The 21,187-nt window shown below is 54.2% G+C and overlaps 1 protein-coding gene across 4 annotated transcripts; it reads left to right on the forward strand.

Annotated features, from left to right (window-relative positions):
* The first annotated feature begins 697 nt into the window (after positions 1 to 697).
* On the forward strand, positions 698 to 20,040 carry NUCB1 (nucleobindin 1). 4 transcript variants are annotated; one of them, XM_028091401.2, is made up of 13 exons: positions 698 to 801; positions 1,206 to 1,345; positions 3,825 to 3,932; positions 6,388 to 6,520; positions 10,645 to 10,748; positions 13,844 to 14,029; positions 14,276 to 14,366; positions 17,375 to 17,433; positions 17,705 to 17,797; positions 17,883 to 17,975; positions 18,329 to 18,499; positions 18,927 to 19,023; positions 19,148 to 20,040. In XM_028091401.2, exons 2-13 carry the CDS (start codon positions 1,217 to 1,219, stop codon positions 19,258 to 19,260), a joined length of 1,377 nt encoding a protein of 458 aa, XP_027947202.1. In that variant the 5' UTR covers positions 698 to 801; positions 1,206 to 1,216; the 3' UTR covers positions 19,261 to 20,040. The 4 variants fall into 4 exon arrangements, with proteins under 4 accessions (XP_027947202.1, XP_027947205.1, XP_027947208.1 ...); XM_028091404.2 differs by having other exon boundaries at positions 3,858 to 3,932; XM_028091407.2 differs by lacking the exons at positions 698 to 801; positions 1,206 to 1,345 and adding an exon at positions 1,597 to 1,789 and having other exon boundaries at positions 3,858 to 3,932.
* Positions 20,041 to 21,187: the final 1,147 nt, after the last annotated feature.

Below are 21,187 nucleotides of genomic sequence, written 5' to 3' on the forward strand. Positions count from 1 at the left end.
TAACCCTCTCTTTAGCTGGGCACCTAATCTCTGGGTCTCTGGGAAGTAAGCAGGCAAAGGAAGAGGGCTCAGAGGGAGGGGGGATTCCCACCGGGACCTGCCCTAATCCCCCCTCCTGGCCCCCCACACTCCACTTCCAACAAAGCAATGACCCTTGGCCTCCATGGCAGCCAGGCAACCCTGCTCCAGGCTTCTGAACTGGAAGGGCATGCAAGGTGTTCCTTAAAGGGACCCAAGAGAGCCGGCATCACATATATATCTAGTGTGTATATGTATATATATATATGGCTTATATATTAGATGTATATGGCTTATATATTAGATGTATTAGATATATATAATATATTATATATTAGAAACGTATAAGATGACCTGTGTCAACTGCTACCGATCTGTAACTTGCTGCCACTTCTTGTGGAAAAATAAATGGGGAAAACTACAACTGCCAGGAGGCGAAGGCAGGGGCCTCTTTGCCCGCGGAAGTGGCCTCATTTTCCCCCTGCCTGCAGGGAACTGTAGTTCTCTTCGAAAGCCTCCGCTTTCCTTTCGCCTAAAAAGCAGGAAATGCGGCGTCTAGCGGTAGAGCTTCCGAGAAAGGAGGAGAGGCTTTCGAGAACAGACCAGCGACTTCGGCAAGGGGCGGGCCGCTAGACAGGGACCCAGGAGCCTGGAGCCAGCGCGGACCAATCAGGCCCCGGAGGGCGAGTCCTCTGCGGGAAAGTGGGCGTGGCCTAGGGGGGAAATCACCCGAACGCACCGGAGGTCCCAGCCCGGGAAAACGCCCTCTGCGGTGAAGGAAAGGTGAGGAGCTTGGGGGGGGGGTCCTAGATTGGGTCCTGGGGAGGAGCGGGAGAAGGGGACCAGAGGGCTGGAAAACTGGGTCTCGGGGAGGATGGACTGGGCACCAGTACTCCTAGATCCTGGCAAAGGAGGAGGCTGGGGGCCTGGATCTTTGGTTCTGGGGAAAAGGGGTTGATATCCTGGATTCCTGAGTCTGAGCGAAGAGGCTGGGTGCTGGGAGCCAGGACTCCTGGGTCTAAGGAAGGAAGAGCTGGACGTGCGGAATCCTGTGTCCCGGGAAACGAGACGCTTTGAGTCTTCACTCTTAGAAGGGGGTTGCGGGCGGCTCTGGGGGGTCCAGACTCCTGGGTCCAGGGGAGTAGGCGACTTGGGACAGACATTATCCACCTCTCTGCCCCCCACAGGCCACGCCGCCATGCCTTCCGCTGGGCCCCGCGCAGCCCTCCTCCTCCTGCTGTCACCATTGCTGCTGCTGCGCGCTGTTCTGGCCGTGCCCCTGGAGCGGGGGGCGCCCAAACAGGAGAGCCCCGCGACCGAGAGCCCCGTGAGTGGCCTGCCCTGCTCTCCAGTCAGGTGTTTGCAAGTGGTACTACGATCCCCGCGGATCCCCGTCGCCCCTGGGTGGATACTTCCCCCACGGCCGCGGCTCGGAGTTTGCCTGCCATTCTTTGCAGTCCCGGGGCTTTGACGTGGTGAAAAACTCGGGGCGGGTGTGTGTGGGGGGTGTGTGGGTGTGGGTGTGTGCGTGCGCGTGCGTGCGTGCATATTTCTAAGTCCCTGGCTCTGAGGTGTGGGGAAATCAGGTCAGATTTTAAGTGACAAATCTGCATTACCCCCTAGCTTAATCTGTATTCTTTTAAGCGCCCCCTCCCCCAAGAAGGAATCCGAAAAAAAGAACTACATTTCCCAGTAGCACCTTGGGCAGGTGGTGTTCCTTAACTGGGGTGTTCTGGCTTCATGGAGCTCGTGGGAGTTGAAAATTATGAAGGTAATTCCAACATGTGTTTATCAAATGCTATGAAACCTTTGGTCTCAGGGAATTTGGAACTTTAAAGATCCTCAAGGCCGAGGCCCTGATTCGTGGCCTGAATCCTATAGCTTTCATCAGCAATGGGCACATGACTGTCTCTGGAAGGGATCATTCCATGCTCCTGTATAGAGGTCCCGATCTTGTGAGTTAGGCCTCTGCTTGGTGAAATCTTTGCAAACACAGAAGGGCACTTCCGAGTCCCCTTTCCCTTCATTCATCCCACACATTTCTTGAGAATGGGCACCAGAGTGATGGTCAGGGAGGAAGGGTCACGAGCTGAAATCTGAAGTGCAAGGAAGAACATTCCACGCAGGGGCAGCCTGTGGTGTGGAAAGCAGAGTGAGTAGAGAGACATGGAGGTGGCCAGTGTGACCGGAAGGGGGTGGTAGGAGGCAGGTCGTGTGGGGCCTCAATGGGTGCTCTTCAACCTTACTTTATAGATGAGGAAGCAGAGGCACAAGAGAGTTTAAGTAACTTGCGCAAGGACTGAGGTTTCCAGGTTTAGCAAATAAAAACACAAGACAGTTAAAACTGAATTTCACATAAGCATGAATAATTTTGAGTATAAGTACACTCCAGCAGTATATTTATACTATAAGTTATTCATTGTTTATCTGAAATTTAAATTGAACTAGGCATTCTAGCTGTCCCAACAAGGTCACCTAGCTAGTAATTGGCAGATTTGGGATTCCAGCCCATTGGCTAAACAATCAAAATGTCCACACCTTGGGGCTCCTGGCTGCCTCAGTCGGTAGGGCATGAGACTCTTGATCTCGGGGTTCTGAATTCGAGCCCCACACTGGGTGTAGAGGTTACTAAAAAAATAAACTTAAAAAAAAAAAGATGTCAACACCTTAGTTTCCAGAACCTGCGACTCTCTTACCTTATAGGGCAAAAGAGTGTTGGCAGGTGTGATTGAGACAAAGCTCTTGAGATGGAAAAGTTATCCCGTATTATCCAGGTGGGTCCAACATAATCACAAGTGTTCTCTATAAGAGGGAGGCAGGAAGGTCAAAGTCAGAGGTGATGTGATGATGTAAGCAGAGGTCACAGTGATGCAGGATCATGTGCCAAGGAATGCAGGCAGCCTCTAGCTGCTGGAAAAGGCAAGGAAACAGATTCTCCCCTAGAGCTTCCAGAATAAGTTCGGCCCTGTCTACCTGTTCTGGGCTTCTGCCCTCCAGAACTCTAAGAGAATACATTTGTGTTGCTCTAAGCCATTTAATCTGTGACACTCTGTTCCAGAAGCAACAGGAAATTGGTACACCCACAATGGCATGGCCGAGCCATCAGCACCTGGCTATCAAGCACCTACTGTGTGCTCCCTACATACAGAATGATAGCATTAATAGATCGAACGTCTCCTATGTCCTTAGCATCATGCCAGATCCTTTATCTCATGTACTTTTCACCACGGCGCTGAGACATAGGGAATTTATTGCCTATTTTCAAATGGAAGAGGGAGGCCCAGGAAGAAGAGAGTGTCACCCACCTACACATGGCAGGTCTGGGTCCAGGAGCCTAGGGATTTTTGTCTGTCTTGTTCACTTGCTGGATCCCCTAGCATAGCGCCTGGCATGCGGTAGGAGCTCGGTGATCGCTTGATGAAAGACAAATGAGTGTATGTTTCGCTGCTTGCCAACAAACACTCATGCGTCCACCCTGAGCACCCACTCTGTGCACAGCGTTGGGCTGGGTGTCTGTCTCCCCGTGTGATGTTTACTTCATCTCCACTAACGGCCTGGGAAGAGATGAGTGCTGGGGCCCAGAAGATCAGGCGGTTTGCCTGGGGTTACAGAGCAGATGGGGGTCAGAACTGGGGTCACCTGGCTCTAGAGCCTTCATCCCATGGGGCAGGCCTGCCTCTTGGTTCAAGCAGGGGGTCTTGGAGTCCTGCAGCCGGTGCCCGGGGAGCGGGGCCTGGGTCCTACATGCAGGGAGAAACCAGAGGGGGGTAGGGGCTGGGCTGCTACGTTCATCCCTGACCCCTCAGGACACAGGCCTGTACTACCACCGGTACCTCCAGGAAGTCATCAACGTGCTGGAGACCGATGGGCATTTCCGCGAGAAGCTGCAGGCTGCCAACGCTGAGGACATCAAGGTGCGGCTGGGCGCGAGCCAGGTGGGGGGGGAGGAGGGGCGCGCGATCGGAGGACAGAGTTCAGGTAAAGGACCGGCTTCCCTAAACAGTCCACGTTGCTCCAGGGCTCGCCATACGGAGGCACGGGAGGCACTTCTCAGTGCCACGCGGCCGGGAAGGGATGTGAGGAGCACAGAGTGTGCGGTTAAGCCTGGATGCAGTTGGCACAGGCTCCCGCTGTCCGCTTTACCCTTCGATGCTGTGTGACCGCCCCTCGCCGTGCCTCAGTTTCCCCATCTGCAAAGCGGGCGCAGTAGCAGAATCTGCATTACAGGGTTCAGGTTAGGATTCACCCGAGGTAAGACGCATCAAGGGCTGAGATGTGCAGGCTAGCGGTCCTTGTACCTGCCGGGTGCGTGTGGTTCAACTGAGTCCTCGGCGTAGCGTGTTCTGCTCAGGGAAGAATTCAAGACACAGGAGGTGCGGTTCCGGCTCCCCTCCCCTCTAGCTCACGGAAGGCCTCCAGAGGGGCCGAGATTGTCCTCATTTTATAAAGGCAGACGTGGAGACCCTTGTGGCAGGGTTTGTCCTTCCTATGGGCCCAGTTTCCCCTCAGGGCTGGCTGATGCGGGCTGCCCCGCCATGAGGAAACAGGGCCGACTGGCCCCCCTTCCTCCTCCCCATCCCACCGCACACAGATCCCCCTTCCCTGCACAGGGGTGTGTGGGAATGCCCCATGTGGAGGAGCCTCCTTGAGTCTTTAAACGCCTCGGTCCAGGAGAGGGCCCAGGTGACCCTGCAAACCTCCCAGCATTCCTGGGGCTGTCATCTGTCCCTACCCACCGGCCCCCAAGGAAGGACCGGCAGAACCCGAGACCACAGAGCCCAGCCCCTCCTGCTGCCCAGCTGGGAAAACCTGAGGGGCAGCCCTCTCCACCTCCACCAAGGTCCAAGGTCATACCACTGGGCAGTGACCTTGGAAGCAGGGTGGCCAGTTAGGCAGGCAGGGCGTGGAGTGGGACGGTGCCTGGGTACAATCCCAGTTCCTCCTCACGCGCTCTGGGCTGAGTGGCCGCACCCTCTGGGCCTCGGTGTCTTTCTCAGAAACCAGGAGGCCTGATGCAACATTTTCTATGACGTGAGAGGTGGTTGTGTGGGTGGGCAAAAATCCCACTTCAAGTGCTCCCTCGGGCACAGCATAAGGCTGCGGTGGATGTTAGTCGTCATCCTTGGGGCGGGGGGCAGTAAGGTCCGCTCCAGTTCTGAGGTCCCGAGCAGGAAAAGGATGTGGGGAGACACGACACCAACCTGGTGTCCTCACTGTCCGAGGGACCTCGGGCAAGTGGCTGCTCCTGCTGGGCCTCAGTCTATCCATCTGTAAAATGGGGCTGTGGGCAGGATTAGAGGACAGACCCGGAGAGTCCAGCGCAGGGCTTGGCCCAGAGTAGATGCTTGACTGGTTGGGGTGAATAGGACTGTCACTCTGGTCACCATGTCCCGTTGCCTATCAAGGGCCACGGGCCCTGTGGGCTGGGGAACCCCGATGTGAGTCTCAAGTGACCGAAAAAGCAGCTGGAGCAGTGACAGATAGCAGAGGGCCCTGGGGGAGGCCCCAGGAGGACACAGTCCAGTGTGACAAGTGAGAGAGGACTTCTAGAGCAAGGATGTCCCTTACCCAAGTGAGGTTTGAAGTCTGAGTGGGGATGTCCGTGGTGTAGAAGTTGTTGCAGTGGGGTGGGGTGGGGTGGGTAAAGGCATGGCATTTCAGACAGCGAGAACTGTGTGTACAAACAAAGCATTCTAGTACTTTCTGCTGTCTGCCTGGGGTTCCTGATCACTGACACAAAGATGGGCGATGGGGCTGGAGAGGTGGGTGCATATGGGGTCTTGAGTGCTGGGCGAAGGGATTTTGTCCTGGGGGCCCTGGGGAGCCATGGGGGCTGTGAGCAGGAGAGGGGTGGGGTCAGCTCTGAACAGACAGAATCTGAAGTGACAGGAGGGGCAGCTCACAGAAGGCACCCCGGGGAGGGGAGCAGGGAGTTGCTGGGAGGTTCTTTCCAAGGGAGATGCTGTGGGCTTTGAGTGTCGAAGGGCAATGAGGATCTGCTTAGGCTTGGAAAGGGGTGGCGGGAGAGACTCCTAGGCAGAGGGACTAACCAGCATGTGCAAAGACCAGGAGGAGGGAAGGAGCCTTGAGTGTGGGAGCCGATACCCAGTTGGTGTTGCTGGAACCGAGTGTGATTTGGTGGATGGCAGGGCACGGGGCTACCGAGGTGGGCAGGGCCTCAAACGCTGGGCTGAAGGGCTGGACCTTGTCTCAGAGGCTGGAGGAGCGGGTGGGGCAAGGGTCTGTAAGCTTTCCAGCCTTCACAAAGCTGGTAGAAGGTTCCAGAGAGGGCAGAGAAAGGTCGAGGCTGCCCCGTGCGCCCCCTCCCAGGCCCCCAGCCTGACCAGCGTCCCCTCTCCATTCGGGCAGAGTGGAAAGCTGAGCCGGGAGCTGGACTTTGTCAGCCACCATGTCCGCACCAAGCTGGACGAGCTCAAGCGGCAGGAGGTGTCCCGGCTGCGGATGCTGCTCAAGGCCAAGATGGATGCAGAACAGGAGCCCAGTAAGCAGGGGTGGGTGGAGCTGGTGGGGTGGGATGGCCTCCCTCCTGGGGACTCACTACCCCCACCATAAGATGTGCATAGAAGATTGATCGAGTTTTCTTTCTAGAACAATCTACCGCTCCCATGACTGTGGTTGGTAGGCTGTTTTTTGTTTCTCCGTTTTGTTTTGTTTTTTTTTTTTTTTTAATTTTTATTTTTAAAAACCACGGTCATTTAAAATGTTGCTGCAACTTCAAACTTCCAGGAAAGTTGCAAGAATAGTACAAAAAGCTCCCGAATACGCTTCACCCAGATGAGCCAGTTCGCCATTTCCGAGTTCCTTGTAGACTGTATCTCTTTTCACCAATTCAGTGAGGTTCCTCAGAAGCAGGGCGTTCTCCTGCCTAACTACCATGCGGTGATCAAAGTCAGGAAACTGCAAAGGGTACTCGGTATTTTTCCTTGCTTTGTTATTCTCTGTCTGCCCCGCTGGGATGATTCTGATTTGCTGACATTTATACCTGAGACTATATTTTATAAGTCTAATTATTTGGCTAGAAAAAGGAAAAAAATGTACCTGGAAGAGAGAGGCAGGTTTAGATTCCAAGATCCCACCCTACTTCTGACATTCCTAGATAGGGTTTGTCGGCAACTTCATTCCTTTTTAGGGCCAATGTACGGATAGACCAGGATGGGTTTATCTATTCATCAGTTGATGGATATCTGGGTTGTTTGCACCCTTGATGTTAATATATATTTTTTACCTTAAGAAAATGTTTTTAAGATTTTATTTATTTGAGAGAAAGAGAGAATGAGCTGTGGGGAGGGGCAGAGGGAGAGAAAGAGAGAGAGAGAAGCAGACTCCATGAAGAGCAGGGAGCCCGATGCGGGGCTCGATACCAGGACCCTGAGACCACGACCTGAGCCGAAGGCAGACGCCCCTCTTTTCATTTCTACCTGACTCCACTGATCCATTGACCAACCATGTCTCAAGTCCAACTGTGTGCCAGGCACCAGGCGGGTGCTGGAGCTCCACGGTGGCCAGACAGCCTGAGTACGCACCCATGCCTGTCCTGCTGCTTTAACTATTATAGCTTCAGAGTCTGGCCACGTCGCACATCCATTGCTGCCGCTTGGGTCCTGCTGGATCACTGCCTCCTCCCCGGCCTCCTCCCCAGGCTCCCTGCTGCCACCCCTCCTTTGGGTGCTCTTCCCCACGCCTTCCCCCCCATCAGCAGCCAGGGGGATCCTGTAGCCGTTTCCTATGGCCACTGTAGCAAATTACCCGAAATTCAGTGGCTTAAAACAGCACACACTGGGGCGCCTGGGTGGCTCAGTCGTTAAGCGTCTGCCTTCAGCTCAGGTCATGATCCCAGGGTCCTGGGATCGAGCCCCGCATCGGGCTCCCTGCTCCGCGGGAAGCCTGCTTCTCCCTCTCCCGCTCCCCCTGCTTGTGTTCCCTCTCTTGCTGTGTCTCTCTCTGTCAAATAAATAAAATCTTTAAAAAACAAAACAAAACAAAAAAACCAATAGCACACACTGATTCCCTTACAGTTGGGAGATGAGAATCTGAAACCAGTTTCACCGGGCGAAAATCAGAGTGTCCGTGGGGCTGTGTTCCTTCCAGAGGCTCTAGGGGACAGCCTGTTGCCTTGTCTTTTCTGGCTGCTAGAGTGGCATTCCTTGGCAGGTGGCCTCTTCCTCCATCCTCAAAGCTAGCATGTAGCCTCTGTGTTCAGGGGTCACGTGGCCTTCTACTATAGTTGGATCTCCCTCTGCCTCCCTCTTTTTTTTTAAGATTTATTTATTTGAGAGAGCGCACGCATGCGTGCTTAAGAGCATGAATGGCAGGAGGGGCAGAGGAAGAGAGGAGGCCGACTCTGTGCTGAGCGTGGACCCCAATGCTGGGCTCGATCTCACGACCCTGAGACCATGACCTGAGCCGAAATCAAGAGTCGGAGGCTTAACCCACTGAGCCACAAGGTGCCCTTGCCTCCCTCTTAGAGGAACCCTTGTGATTAGGTTGGATCTCCTGGGTAATCCGGGATCAACTTCCCATCTCAAGATTCTTAATTTAATCACATCTGTAAAAGTCCCTTTTGCCACCTGAGGTCTCCTAGTCACAGGTTCCAGGGTTTCGGGCGTGGGCATCTCGGGGGCCGTGATGCAGCCCACCACAGCACCCAGTCCATGGCCTGTCCCTCCTCTGCTTAGAACCCACCGTGGCTCCCCAGTGCTCAACAGGCCCAAAGTCCACAGCCCTCACTGCTGCTCTGCCCGCCCAGCCCCTCCCTTCACAGGCGCCCTCTCCCCACCCTCTCCTGTCAGCAGTTTTAGTAATGCTGGTGTGCAACACGTCTCTGTCACCTCTGGACCTTGGCCCAGGCGCTTCCCTCTGCCTGGGACATTCTCGGTGGCTGGCTGGGCTTCTGTCTCAGCTCCCATCCGGACTGGGCTGCACGAAGGAGGCTCCGTTCGTTTCAGTCCTTGGGGTCGTGTGTGTTCGTCCTCTGTCTCTCTGCCGGGTGCTGGGGAGCAGATGCTGAGGCTGTCTGGGTTCCGTTGCGTCCCCAGCGCCGGGCACTGAGTCTGGCCCAGGGTAAGGGGCTCAGCACGTGCCTGTGGCATAAATAATGCACCATGAAATTTGATCTTTGTCTGTGTCCTGAGTGCCTGTCCCTCCTCTGGGCTCAGCCCGGCCAGAGCTGCCTCCATGGTAACACAAGGCCCCAGGATCCCAGCCTCCGTGTGTGTGTGTGTGTGTGTGTGTGTGTGTGTGTGTGTGTGTTGCCTCCATGGTAACACAAGGCCCCAGGATCCCAGCCTCCGTGTGTGTGTGTGTGTGTGTGTGTGTGTGTGTGTCCCCCTCCCCAGACCGGGAGCCACTGGAGGGCTGGCCTGGGTCTGAGTCACATGGTGGCGGGGGCAGGAGGCCTTGGGAGATGTGCGTTCAGTGGATGCCTGGCTGTTGAGGGTGTGCTTTCTCCCTTCCTTCCTGAAAACCCTACCCCTTCCTTACTGCTTGGGAACTCCCGGGCACGGAGAGTGCCGCCTGAGCAGGGGCCTGTTTGATGACAGTCTCATACAGGGAGGTTGCATGACTTTGCTAACAAAGTACCATAGACGGGCTGGTTTTAGCAACAAAGATTTATAGTCTCACAGCCCTGGAGGACGGAAGTCCAAGATCAAGTTGTGGCAAGATCAGTTCCTTCTGATGGGGATCGGCTCTGGGTCTCTCTCTTGGGCTTGGAGAGGGCCAGCTTCCACCTCTTGTCTTCTCCTGGGGTGTCCAAATTTTTTTCCCTTTTAGAAGGAAACCAGTCCTATTGGATTTGGGTCCACCCTGTGACCTCATTTTAACTTGATCACTTCTGGGAAGACCCTCTCTGCCAATTAGGTCACATTCTGAGGTGCTAGGGGTTAGGACTCCAACAGATGGATTTTAGGGCACGTAATTCAACCCCTAACAGGGCTTGAGTTTATGTGCTCCGGAGCCCAACGACCAGTTCTAATACTCCCTCTGCCAATTCCTAGATAGTGGTGACCTAGACAAGTCCCTTACCCTCTCTGGGCCTCAGTTTTCACATCCGTAAAATGGGATTACCATAGAACCTATGTCGTAAGATTTTTGTGAAAAATAAATGCATTAGGGATGCTTGCGTGGCTCAGTCGGTTAAGCATCTGCCTCCAGCTCAGGTCATGATCCTGGGGTCCTGGGATGGAGCCCCGCATCGGGCTCCCTGTTCTACGGGAAGCCTGCTTCTCCCTCTCCCCCTGCTTGTGTTCCCTCTCTGGCTGTGTCTCTCTGTCAAATAAATAAATAAAATCTTTTAAAAAAATACATTAATATATTTAATGTGTTTAAAGGAGAGCCTGGCATATAGTAAGTGCTCAATACATGTTAATAATTATTATGGTTATTGTTGTTTTAAGCATCAGAGTGAGTTGTGGCATCACCTCCTCCAGAAAGCCCTCCCAGATTGCCCCAGGCTCATTCAGGCCATCCTGTAGGCTTTCCCAGTGCCCCCGGGACCTCCTTTAGAGCACATCTAGCCCAGGATAGGGATTTTGAAAGAAAGAACATTCCGTGAGTTTTTTTGATTGTTTGTTTTTGTTTTTGTTTTAATACTTGTCCCTCATCCAGATGTACAGTTGGATCACCTGAGCCTCCTGAAGCAGTTTGAACACCTGGACCCTCAGAATCAGCACACCTTTGAGGCCCGGGACCTGGAGCTGCTGATCCAGACGGTAGCGAGGGGCGAGGGGAGGGGGGCTACAGGCAGTGGACTGAAGGAGGCTTTATGGAAGGGGAGAAGGGAACGGAGCCCAGGACATGCACCCGATCATCCTGGTGTTCTCTGAGGTCGGTGGCTGCAGAGGCCCAGGCGGTGCCCAGAAGCCCTCCCCAGATTCTCTCTGGGAGAGTGGAGGTGTAGGCAGCACGGGCTGGGCTCCCTTCAGACCTGGTTTCAAATCCGTCCTCGGCTTTGTCCTTCCCATATGACTTGGGTGGGGACGGGGCAGGGGAGGAGGCGCTGTGTCCTCTCTGTCCTCGTGGGAGGCAGAATCATGCCCCCCCCAGATGTCACACCCCACACATCCTAATCAGCAGAACCTGTGACACATGACCTCACACGGTGACAGAGATTTTGCAGATGTGATTAAGTTGAGGGTCCTGAGCTGCTGAGATTACCCTGGGTTATCCGATGGGCCCTCCATGTCCTCACGGCGGGAGGTGTGACTACCTTACGTGGGAGGTGTGACTACCTTAGGAGGCGGCAGTGTGAAGCAAGGTGCTCCGTTGCTGGCTTCGCAGATGGAGAAAGGAGCCACCAGCATGGAAGGCAGCTCTAGAACCCAGAAGAGGCAAAGAAAAGGGTTGTCCCCGAGTCTGTAGAGGGAGCATAGCTTGGCCTCCACTGTAATTTGAGCTCCGTGAAACTAATTTCACATCTCTGGCCTCCATACTGTAAGATGATAAATGTGTATTGTTTTTTCTTTTCCTTCTTTCTTTCTTTTTTTTTTTTTTTAAGTAGGCTCCACACCCAATGTGGGGCTTGAACTCACAACCTTGAGATCAAGAGTCATGTGCCTGACAGACTGAGCCACCCAGGCGCCCCTGAATGTGTGTTGTTTTAAGCCACCAAATGTATGATCATTTGTTATAGCAGCCATAGGAGCTAAGAGTCCTTCTCTGAGAAGTGGGACCTCCAGCCCAGCCTCATGGGGAAGGCCAAGAGCGGTGGGGCTGGGGAGTGCAAGGGGATCCCCCCCAGACCTGCCCCTGCCTCTCCCCTGCTCACTTTCCTTCCAGGGGTCCCCAGCACCTCCTGGACAAAGCCCAGCCGCCTGGCCTGAGCCCTGCTCTTCTGCCCTACTGGAGCGCCATCTAGTGGCCACGAAGATAATAACAGACAATCGCGTCTATTCCTGGCATTGGGCTCAGTCCCTGAGGGGTGGTTTTGCCACTCATTTCCAGAACATTCCAGAAACTGTCCACTTTTCTCCAGCCCCACTGTCCTTCTCCTAGTTTCAACTCCCATCGTCTCTCATAGCCGCTTCCTCACTGGGCTCCCTGCTTCTGCCTTCTAAGCTCGCCGGCAGGACTTCTCAACTCAGCACTCTTGACGTTTGCGGCTGGATAATTCTTTGTTGTGGGGGATGTCTGTGCGTTGTATGACGTTTAGCCGCATCCCTGCTCTTTACCGACTCCATGCCTGTAGACCTACCCTCGTTGTGACAACCAAAAAATGTCCTCACACTTTGACAATGGTCTCCTGCGGACCAGTCACCCTGGGTTGAGAATCCGTTCCCCACACAACAGCTGTGTTTGTTTCCTATGCTGCCCTGTAACAAATTACCACAAACTTAGTGGCTTAAAACACCTTGAAATTACTGTACGGTGTAGACCAGAAGCCAAGAAGGGTCTCACTGGGGGTGGTAGTTTGCCATGGCTGCAGCAACTTACTACGGACTCAGTGACTTAACACAACAGAAACGTGGGGCGCCTGGCGGGCTCAATCAGTAGAATGCGTGACTCTTGATCTCGGGGTTGTGCGTTCGAGCCCCATGTTGGGTGGAGAGGTTACTTAAAAAATAAAAATATTTTAAAATTAAAAAAAATAAAAATAATGTATGATGACTAACATAATAAAATAAAATTAAAAATCATAAAAATAAAATAAAAATAAAAACAGAAATGTATTCTCTCACGGTTCTGGAGGCCAGAAGTCCAAAATCAGTATCCCTGAGCCAAAACCAAGGCTTTGGCAGAGCTGTACTCTCTTCAGAAGCTTTAGGAAAAAACCCACTTCTTGCCTCTTCCGGCCTCTGGAGGCTGCCAGCATTCGGCAACTTGTAGACCCATCACTCCAGCCTCTGCCTCCACGGTGTTGTCCCTGTGTCCTTCTGTATCTTCTCTGTAGCTTTCTTATAAAAGCACCACTCACTTGGATTTAGGGCCTACTCTAATCTGGTAGGACCTCATTGTAACTAAGTAAATCTACAAAGATCCTATTTCCAAATAAGTTCACGTTTCAGCATTGTGGGTGGACGTGAATTTTTGGGGGGATACTCTTCAACTCGGTGTCGTATTGCTATCTCCAATTTACAGAGGAGGAAACTGGGGCACAGAGAGGCTAAGTAACTTGCCCAAGATCACACAGCCTAGTGGGATTTGTTCACACAGCAGAGCCTGGATTTGAACCCTGGGCAAAGTAATCAGAGACCTAGCCTTCTTTATCACCGAGCTGTACTGCTTTCCCTATTAAGTCCACCTTGCGTGTTGTTCCTTATCGCTTATTTCTCCAAGATCTTTACTTTATTTTATTTTTAAGTAATCTCTATACCCAAGCCTCATGGCTCGAACTCACAACCCTGAGATCAAGAGTCGCATGCTCCACCCACTGAGCTTAGCCAGGCGCCCCTATTCCTCCAAGATCTTGAGATTGTGGAGGACTTTTGAAAGAGCTGGGTTAATGTTCTTACTGTGTAGGGGTGCTTGGCTGACTCAGTCAGAAGACCCTGGGGCCCTTGATCTCAGAGGGTCATGAGTTCGAGCCCCATGTTGGGTGTAGAAGTTACTTAAATAAATAAACTTTTAAAAAAGTTGTTACTGTGTAACCATTCTAATCTCTTTTGAACAAATAGACAGAGGAGGCTGGGTCACGGGGCAAGAGCAGGTCATAGAGATCAAGAAGTGAGCTCAGGACACGGAAGCCAGGACTGGGTAGAGGTGGGGGTGGCCCTTGACCGTGTTCAAGGCGGAGGACCTGTAATTTGGAGGTTGAAATTAGGGCCTGGATGTGGCGGTGAGACGAGAAGGACTGTCTGCCTTGCCCCAGGCCACCCGGGACCTTGCCCAGTATGACGCGGCCCACCACGAAGAGTTCAAACGCTACGAGATGCTCAAGGAACATGAGAGACGCCGTTACCTGGAGTCACTGGGAGAGGAGCAGCGAAAGGAGGCAGAGAGGAAGCTGGAAGAACAACAGCGCCGGCACCGAGAGCACCCCAAAGTCAATGTACCTGTAAGAAGCCCCCCCACAATGAGGCTACCCCCCGCTGGTGTCCAACTCTCCAAGCACCACACGATGAGAAAGTAGCTAAAGAATACAATTCCCAGCAGACCCTGAGGCCAAAAGTCCCTTTAGATATGCTCAGGCACGCCAGGGGCTGCTGGGAGTTATAGCTTTTCTTGCTTGAGGGAAATGACGTTTGAGGGATGGGGGGACTCAGACTTCTTGCTCATGAGCCCCTGGCTCTCCCCTCCACAGGGCAGCCAAGCCCAGTTGAAGGAGGTGTGGGAGGAGCTGGATGGATTGGACCCCAACAGGTTTAACCCCAAGACCTTCTTCATACTGCATGGTAAGGTGGGGAGGAGCCCCCAGACCCAGGCTGAACCCGGAGGCTCTGACCTTTCTGGGGCCTGAATACTAGGAAGAGGTGTCTCCATCACAGTGGGGCTTAGCAGGCCAAAGAGAACTGAGCCTGTCCCTCCTGTTGGTCTGGAAGGCTACACACTTCCCCATTGCTAGGGTCTTCCATTGAAGAACTAGGCCTCTTTTCTGGGATACACCAGATTTTTTGGTTCTTGGGACTGGCTGATACCCACTGACTGAGCCATCCAGGCTTGACTAGGCTGGGCACCCCCTCCCATAGCAGCCCAGGAGTCCCGTTGCCAACGGTGGGCTGCTTCCAAATAAACAGGCCTCCAGGGACTGAGGAGCTACCTTTTTCATGGTTGTTTCAGACACCTCCTTTATTCTCCTCCTCTCTAGAAACTTAACCCAGGGTTGCCAGGCCCCCTCAGATGTGCCTAGGACCCTGCCCCAGAAGCTGCAAGCAGTCAACGGACCTTAACAGGGCCTGGTTCATTCATTCAGCAAACATCTACTAAGCCCCCTCTAAGACCAAGCGTCATGGCAACCCTGGATCCCGCTGTGAACAAAACAAAGTTCCCTCCTCTCATGTAGCCAGTGATCAGGCAAACCAATAACTCTGTATTTCAGTGGATCTAAAAAACCGGGTAGTGTAAGATATTCTAGAATTTTTACACAAGCTGCCCATTAAATTAACACACCACCGATGACCAGATGTCTTTTGATCTCAGGGATAATCAAATCGCAGGGGAGGGGTTACATCTTACAGCCAAGGAAGTGGATTCTATAATAGCGTCTGGGGCAGTGATAACAGAAAAGTAACATGGGAAAGCCAATAGCAGGCTTACGGGCCTAGAGTGTGTCATACCCACCAGCCCCATGTGGCTATTGAGCTCTTGAAACGTACCGAGGAACTGAATTCTTTTTTGGTTTTGAGACGTGAGTTTTTTAAAAATTTGTAACTGTGGTAAAATACACTTAACATGAACTGTCCTATCTTCAGCCCTTTTTAAGTGTACAGTTGAGGAATGTTAAGGACACCCACATTGTTTTGCAACCAACCTCCAGAATTCTTTTCATCCTTTTGAAACGAAAACTCTTCTGTTAATCAATAACTCCCCGCTCCTCCTCCCCCTAGCCCCTAGCCACCTCTATTCTGGGTGCTGTCTCGATGAATTGGATCATTCTAGCTACTTCACATGAATGGAATCATAACAGTATTTGTCTTGTTTGTAACTGGCTTATTTCATTTAGCGTAATGTCGAGGAACCCAAGTTTTCGTGGTCCTTGGCTGTTATTAATTTAAACACTCCAGCTCCACTGGACAGTGCAGCTCTAGAGAGGTGACATTTGAACCTAGACTCCACTGAAGTGAGAGGTTGAGCCTTGCAGATATTTGGGGGACATGCGTTCTAGGCGGAGGGAACAGCGAACACGCAGAGGGGAAGAGTGAAGGCGGGTTTCCAAGGTAACGGGAGCCAGATTGCTCAGAGCCTTCCAGCCGGGTTAAGGAATTTGGATTCTATTCTCTCTGGGATGGGGCACCACAAAAGGGTCTTGGGCAGAGGACTGACACCATCAGCCTTAAGGGCTGACCCAATCCAGCTGGCTGCCATGTGGAGGATAGGCTGTCCGGTGTGAGGGCCAAAGCCATGAGGAGGCCAGAGATGCTGGTGGCTGTGCCATGGGAAATAGGGACGAGTGGTTGGATTCTGGATTTATCTTGAAGGTCTAGCTAGTAGGACTCGCAGGTGGACTGGATGAGGATTATGAATGAACATAAGGGTTGAGGGTGACTCCAAGATATTTGGCCCAAGCAACCATATTTGGCAGGGAAGATTGGGAACTGGGTCCATTCGTGTTAAATTGGAGATGTCTGTTAGGCACTTCATGGCAAGGAGAGTTGGCAGTTGGATATTCAGGTGTGGAGGCAGCTTGTGGATGGCACTGAAGGCTGAGGGACTGAAGGGACCCATTTGAAGAGGTGCCGGCCAGTCACACTCTTTTTGTAATGATGAAAATGTTCTGCGCCACCCAACATGGCAGCCACCAGCCACGTGTGGCTACTGAATGCTTGGCCTGTAACAAGTGGACTGAGAAACTGGGATTTTTATCTTAATCGATTTAAATGTAAGTGGCCTGTGTGGCTAGCAGCTACCATGTTGGATTTGAGGGTTAGATGGCCGGAGCCCTGGGGCCCATCAATAGGTAGCATGCAGGAGGACGGAGCCAGCGAAGGAGAACGAGGGGTATCTGGGAGGAGCGAAGGATGTTCTGGAAGCCGAAGGCAGAAAGTCAAGTAAAACGCAGGTTAAAAAAATTAACCATTGGCTGGGCACCTGGGTGGCTTGGTCAGTGGAGCATGTGACTCCTGATCTCGGGATTGTGAGTTTGAGGCCCACATTCGGTGTAGAGATTGCTTAAAAATAAAATCTTAAAAAAAAAAAAACCATTGGATTTGCAAGGTCAAGGTTCCTGGCCATCTCTGAAGGACCAGTGTGGGTCCTGATCTGAGTGAGCAGAGGAGGAGGGGACAGTGAGTGTGGCCCATGCGGCTGAGAAGCCTGGAGCCTCGGAGCCATACAAGCTGGGTGGCCCGTAGAGGGGTTCCTCTGGCCTGGGGCTCTCTGGGAGTCGGAGGCCTCTGACACCCCTGGCTCCTGGGCAGAGGGGTTGATCCTGTGCCCAGATCACCAGGTGTTAGAGATCAAGTTGTCCTGTGTGACAACCATCCCAAGGATGGTCCTGACGAAGCCCACCTTCATTTACTTCCTTCTTGGGACCCCAGTTGGTAGGGATCGGGCTGTCCTAGCAATGGGCCAATGGGGCACTGAAGCCTGAAGGATATCATTATGTTGTTGGGGACCCAGGGATTCCTGCCCTCTCATAACAGAGCCCACATCAGCCCCCAATTCCTTCTCTAGCAGGTTCCTCAGGGACCTGACCCACCCCACACTCAGTCCCCCCCAAGATACCTTGTTGTTTCCCCCTCAGATATCAACAGTGATGGGGTCCTGGATGAACAGGAGCTGGAGGCCCTCTTCACCAAGGAGGTGAGCGAGCATCTTGGAAGCTGTGGGGGCAGAGGATGCCTACATCCACCATGTGTCCCCTCAGGTCCCCCTGGATGGGAACTCAGGGGAAACTACAACTCCCAGCGGCCCCTGGGACAAAAAGAGGCTACCAGGAGTGGCAGGGTAGCCCCCAGGGACTTCTGGGAGTTTTAAGTTGCCTGCTTGTGTGTGTAAAGAGGCGGAGTAGCCTAGGAGAGAGGTTGCCCTGGACCCCTCAATATCTCCTGCCTCTCGCTTGACCCTGCTTCAGCTGGAGAAGGTGTATGACCCAAAGAATGAAGAAGATGATATGCGGGAGATGGAGGAGGAGCGGCTTCGCATGAGGGAGCACGTGATGAAGAATGTGAGAAGAGGGGACTGGGATCATGGGGAGGGTTGGGGCAGGGGTGGAGTGAGGCCCAGCTCTGTCGCTTACCCTGGCTCCCCAGGTGGATACCAACCAGGACCGCCTCGTGACCCTGGAGGAGTTCCTCACATCCACCCAGAGGAAGGAATTTGGGGACACCGGGGAGGGCTGGGAGGTGAGGCCATGGAGGATTCTTTGAGTCCTGAATACCTCTCTCCCCCAGCCCTAACCCTTCTTTCAGAGTCTCTGGCCACGTCTCTTACTCTCTGGGTCTCTGCCCCTCCTACCCTGGGTCTCTGCCTCCTTCTGCCTCTGGGTTCTGTCTCCATCTCCCTCTGGGTCTCTGTTCCCCCCTTTCTCTGGGTCTTTTATCACCCTCCTCAGCTTCCTCTCAGATCGCTTCTATCCTCACACATGACCCAGGCCTCCCAGCCTTCCCCAGACCCCCTCTGTTCGCGGAGCCCTCTCCAAGGCGGGTGGGCCAAGGCTGACGTCACCCTGCTGAGGGCCCCTGTCCCCGCCTCACAGACAGTGGAGATGCACCCTGCCTACACGGAGGATGAACTAAGGCGTTTTGAGGAGGAACTGGCCGCCCGGGAGGCAGAGCTGAATGCCAAGGCGCAGCGCCTCAGCCAGGAGACCGAGGCCCTGGGGCGCTCTCAGGGCCGCCTGGAGGCCCAGAAGAGAGAGCTGCAGCAGGTGACTGGCCAGGGAGGCTGGGCCCATCCTCTGAGTCCCTGGTGGCCTTTTTCCTTGGGTGTTCAGAGGCTGGGAAGGCCTGTGGCCACTGTGTTCATCACTGGTAGAGCCTCAGGTGGTGACCGCCATCTTGAGTAAGGGCAGATGTCCGCGTCCCTGGCTGCTCTGTGGCTGCCATGTTGGATAAGGGCAGTGGGGCTCTAAGCAGGAAAGTGGGAGGGGGTAAGGCCAAGGACAGAGGAGGAGGTTAGACCCAGCAAGCGTTCAGTGACCTGGACCTTTGGAACTCTTGAGCCCAACTCTCAATGAGAGAGAGAGAAAAGCTGAGGCCCATGGGGAAGGGACGGGTTCAGGGCGGCATCGCAAGTTGCCCTGGAGACTTGGCGGCATCCCCTCTTGCCTGTCCAATCTCCCCCGCCCGCCGCAGGCCGTTCTGCAGATGGAACAAAGGAAACAGCAGCAGCAAGGCCAGAACAGCCCAGCCCCTGGTCCCGAGGGACAGCTGCAGTTCCACGCAGACGCAGGTGCTTTGGTCCCCTGGGCACCCCGGGTTGGGGGGGAGTGGCGGGTGCTGGCAGCCGACTCCTGGATCCAAGGGAGGAAGAAGCTGGGATGCCTAGTGCTACCATTTCCTCCCTCCGTTTGCAGACGATGCACCTGTCCCAGCTCCAGCTGGTGACCAGAAGGACGTAGACCCTTCAGAAAAGAAGGCTCCTGATCAGCCCCCTGAGCTGCCCCAGTTGGACACCCAACCCCTGTGATCCTCCTGGGGACCCCCGCTTACTCTGGGTTCCTACGGGGGCAGCGGGTGGGAGCAGGATGAGGAGTCGACATCAACCTCCTCTGGGCGCCAGCGACTTGTGTGGCCACGTGGGGGAGGGGAGGGCCGGGTGGCCCTTCACACATTGCCGCCCGAGCCCCGCATCTGCCACCTCAGCTTCCACAGCCTCCCGGGCTGTGGCCCCTTCTTCCGGATCCTCTCCAGCGGGCTGCCTTCTCAAGTCTAGTTGGGCCCTCACTGGGTCACCCTAACTTAGGGAAGTCCTCTCCCTCCCGAGAAGGCTCTGCCTTGTGCCCACCTCCCTAGATGGTTTGGCCTCAGCTGCCCAGGTCGCGGCTACTCGGGCATCCTGCATCCACCCCCACAGCTGCTGGAATTCTGCCTGCTGCCCGGCTTCTGCCAGTTGATGAGGCTTGGGTGGTCCCTCAAGAGGGCCACCGGTGCCTCAAGGGCAGTGTCTTCCCCGTGGCTGGCTGCGAGGGACAGCAGAGTCGTCAGTTGTCAGCACAGCTGATTAGCACTGATCCCAGGAACCCAGACTCTCCCTGACTCCTGGCTTCCGGCTGCCTCAGCCTCCACCCTGACTGCTTGGCTTACAGCCCCAGAAGGGTCCCCAAGCCAACCCTGCCCCAGGATCGGGTTCCAGCCCCTCAGCCTCATGTGGGAGCCCCACCCCCACCCCTTTCTGGCCTTCTCACACCCGTCGGCTCCAAGTTCTGCTCTGTACTCCAGTTCCATCCAAATACACCTTCTGGAACAAGCCGTGCCTCTGTCTTTGTATATACTCTTCCCTCTGAAACCTCATCCCCAAGTCCCCTGCTAAAGTCCCCCTCATTCTGTAAAATTCAACTCAAGCATAATATCTGATCCTGGCAATTTTTTTGTCCTCTCCTGATAAGTCCACTGTGTACACACACACACACACACACACACACACACACACACACACACACCCTTCAGCAGGATCCCAGCCACATGGATAGAAAGGTTTAGTAAAGAAATACTATCTCCCAATCCCAGGGTAGGGTGATTCCAGGGAACCACTTTCTCCCATATCCTCGTTCTGCTGTGGTCCCAGAGTGGCTGCAGCTGCTCCAGATGTCACACCTGCTGCACCAACAGCTGACGAAGGACATTGGCAGAGGTGACAAATCAGAGCCTCCCCCTACCCCTCCCTGCCAGAGCCTGTTTACCAACACACCACTGGGCATGGGGTAGGTCTGGTTTGGCACCCACAAAGAGAAGGAAGTGTAAAGGAGGCTCAGACAATAAAAATTATCCGAGGAGACCCAAAGCCGGTGGGCACCAAGGGCAGGCGGATCTGCTGGGAGGGTTCCCGCACAGCTCTGGCGGAGCCCAAGCCAGTGGCCCTGAGCCAGCCGGTGGGCCTGCTGGAGGAGGGCAGCAGTGCAGGGAGGGGCCCGAGGCACGTATTTGGCCCCCATGGCTGCTGGGGCGGACAGCGGCCCCAGGCCAGGCATTGGTAGCCTGTGGCCCAGCGACCCGCATCTACTTTCAGAGGCCCCCTTGGGCTGCCGGTGAGGCCTCTGGCAGCATGGAGTAAGGCATCAGGGGAAGGTCACGGTCAAGTATGATCTCAAGGAGCTACGGAAGTGCCTCAGCCTGGAGGAGTGGATCTCGGAGCAGCTCCCTTCCAGAAAGAGGAAGTTGCAGAGTTGGAGACTGATGTGGAGAGATGGGTCAAAGAGCAGCTGGGTGACTGTTACAGACCCACTGAGGCCTCTTTCTCTGGCCTGCTGGTAAGATCCAGGGCCTGCAGAAAGCCCAAACACACCCCAGAAGTAAGGGTCTTCACCCTAGGTGAAAGGTGGCACCCAGAGGATGATCACTGGCCCCCAACCTCATGGCAACAGCAGTGGGGGGGGGGGAGGACGCGGTGGGTGGCT

This window comes from Eumetopias jubatus, unplaced genomic scaffold, assembly GCF_037043125.1.
Source record: "Eumetopias jubatus isolate StellerSeaLion01/CBP00866 unplaced genomic scaffold, mEumJub1_p1.0 scaffold_10, whole genome shotgun sequence".
Classification (NCBI taxonomy): Eukaryota; Metazoa; Chordata; class Mammalia; order Carnivora; family Otariidae; genus Eumetopias; species Eumetopias jubatus.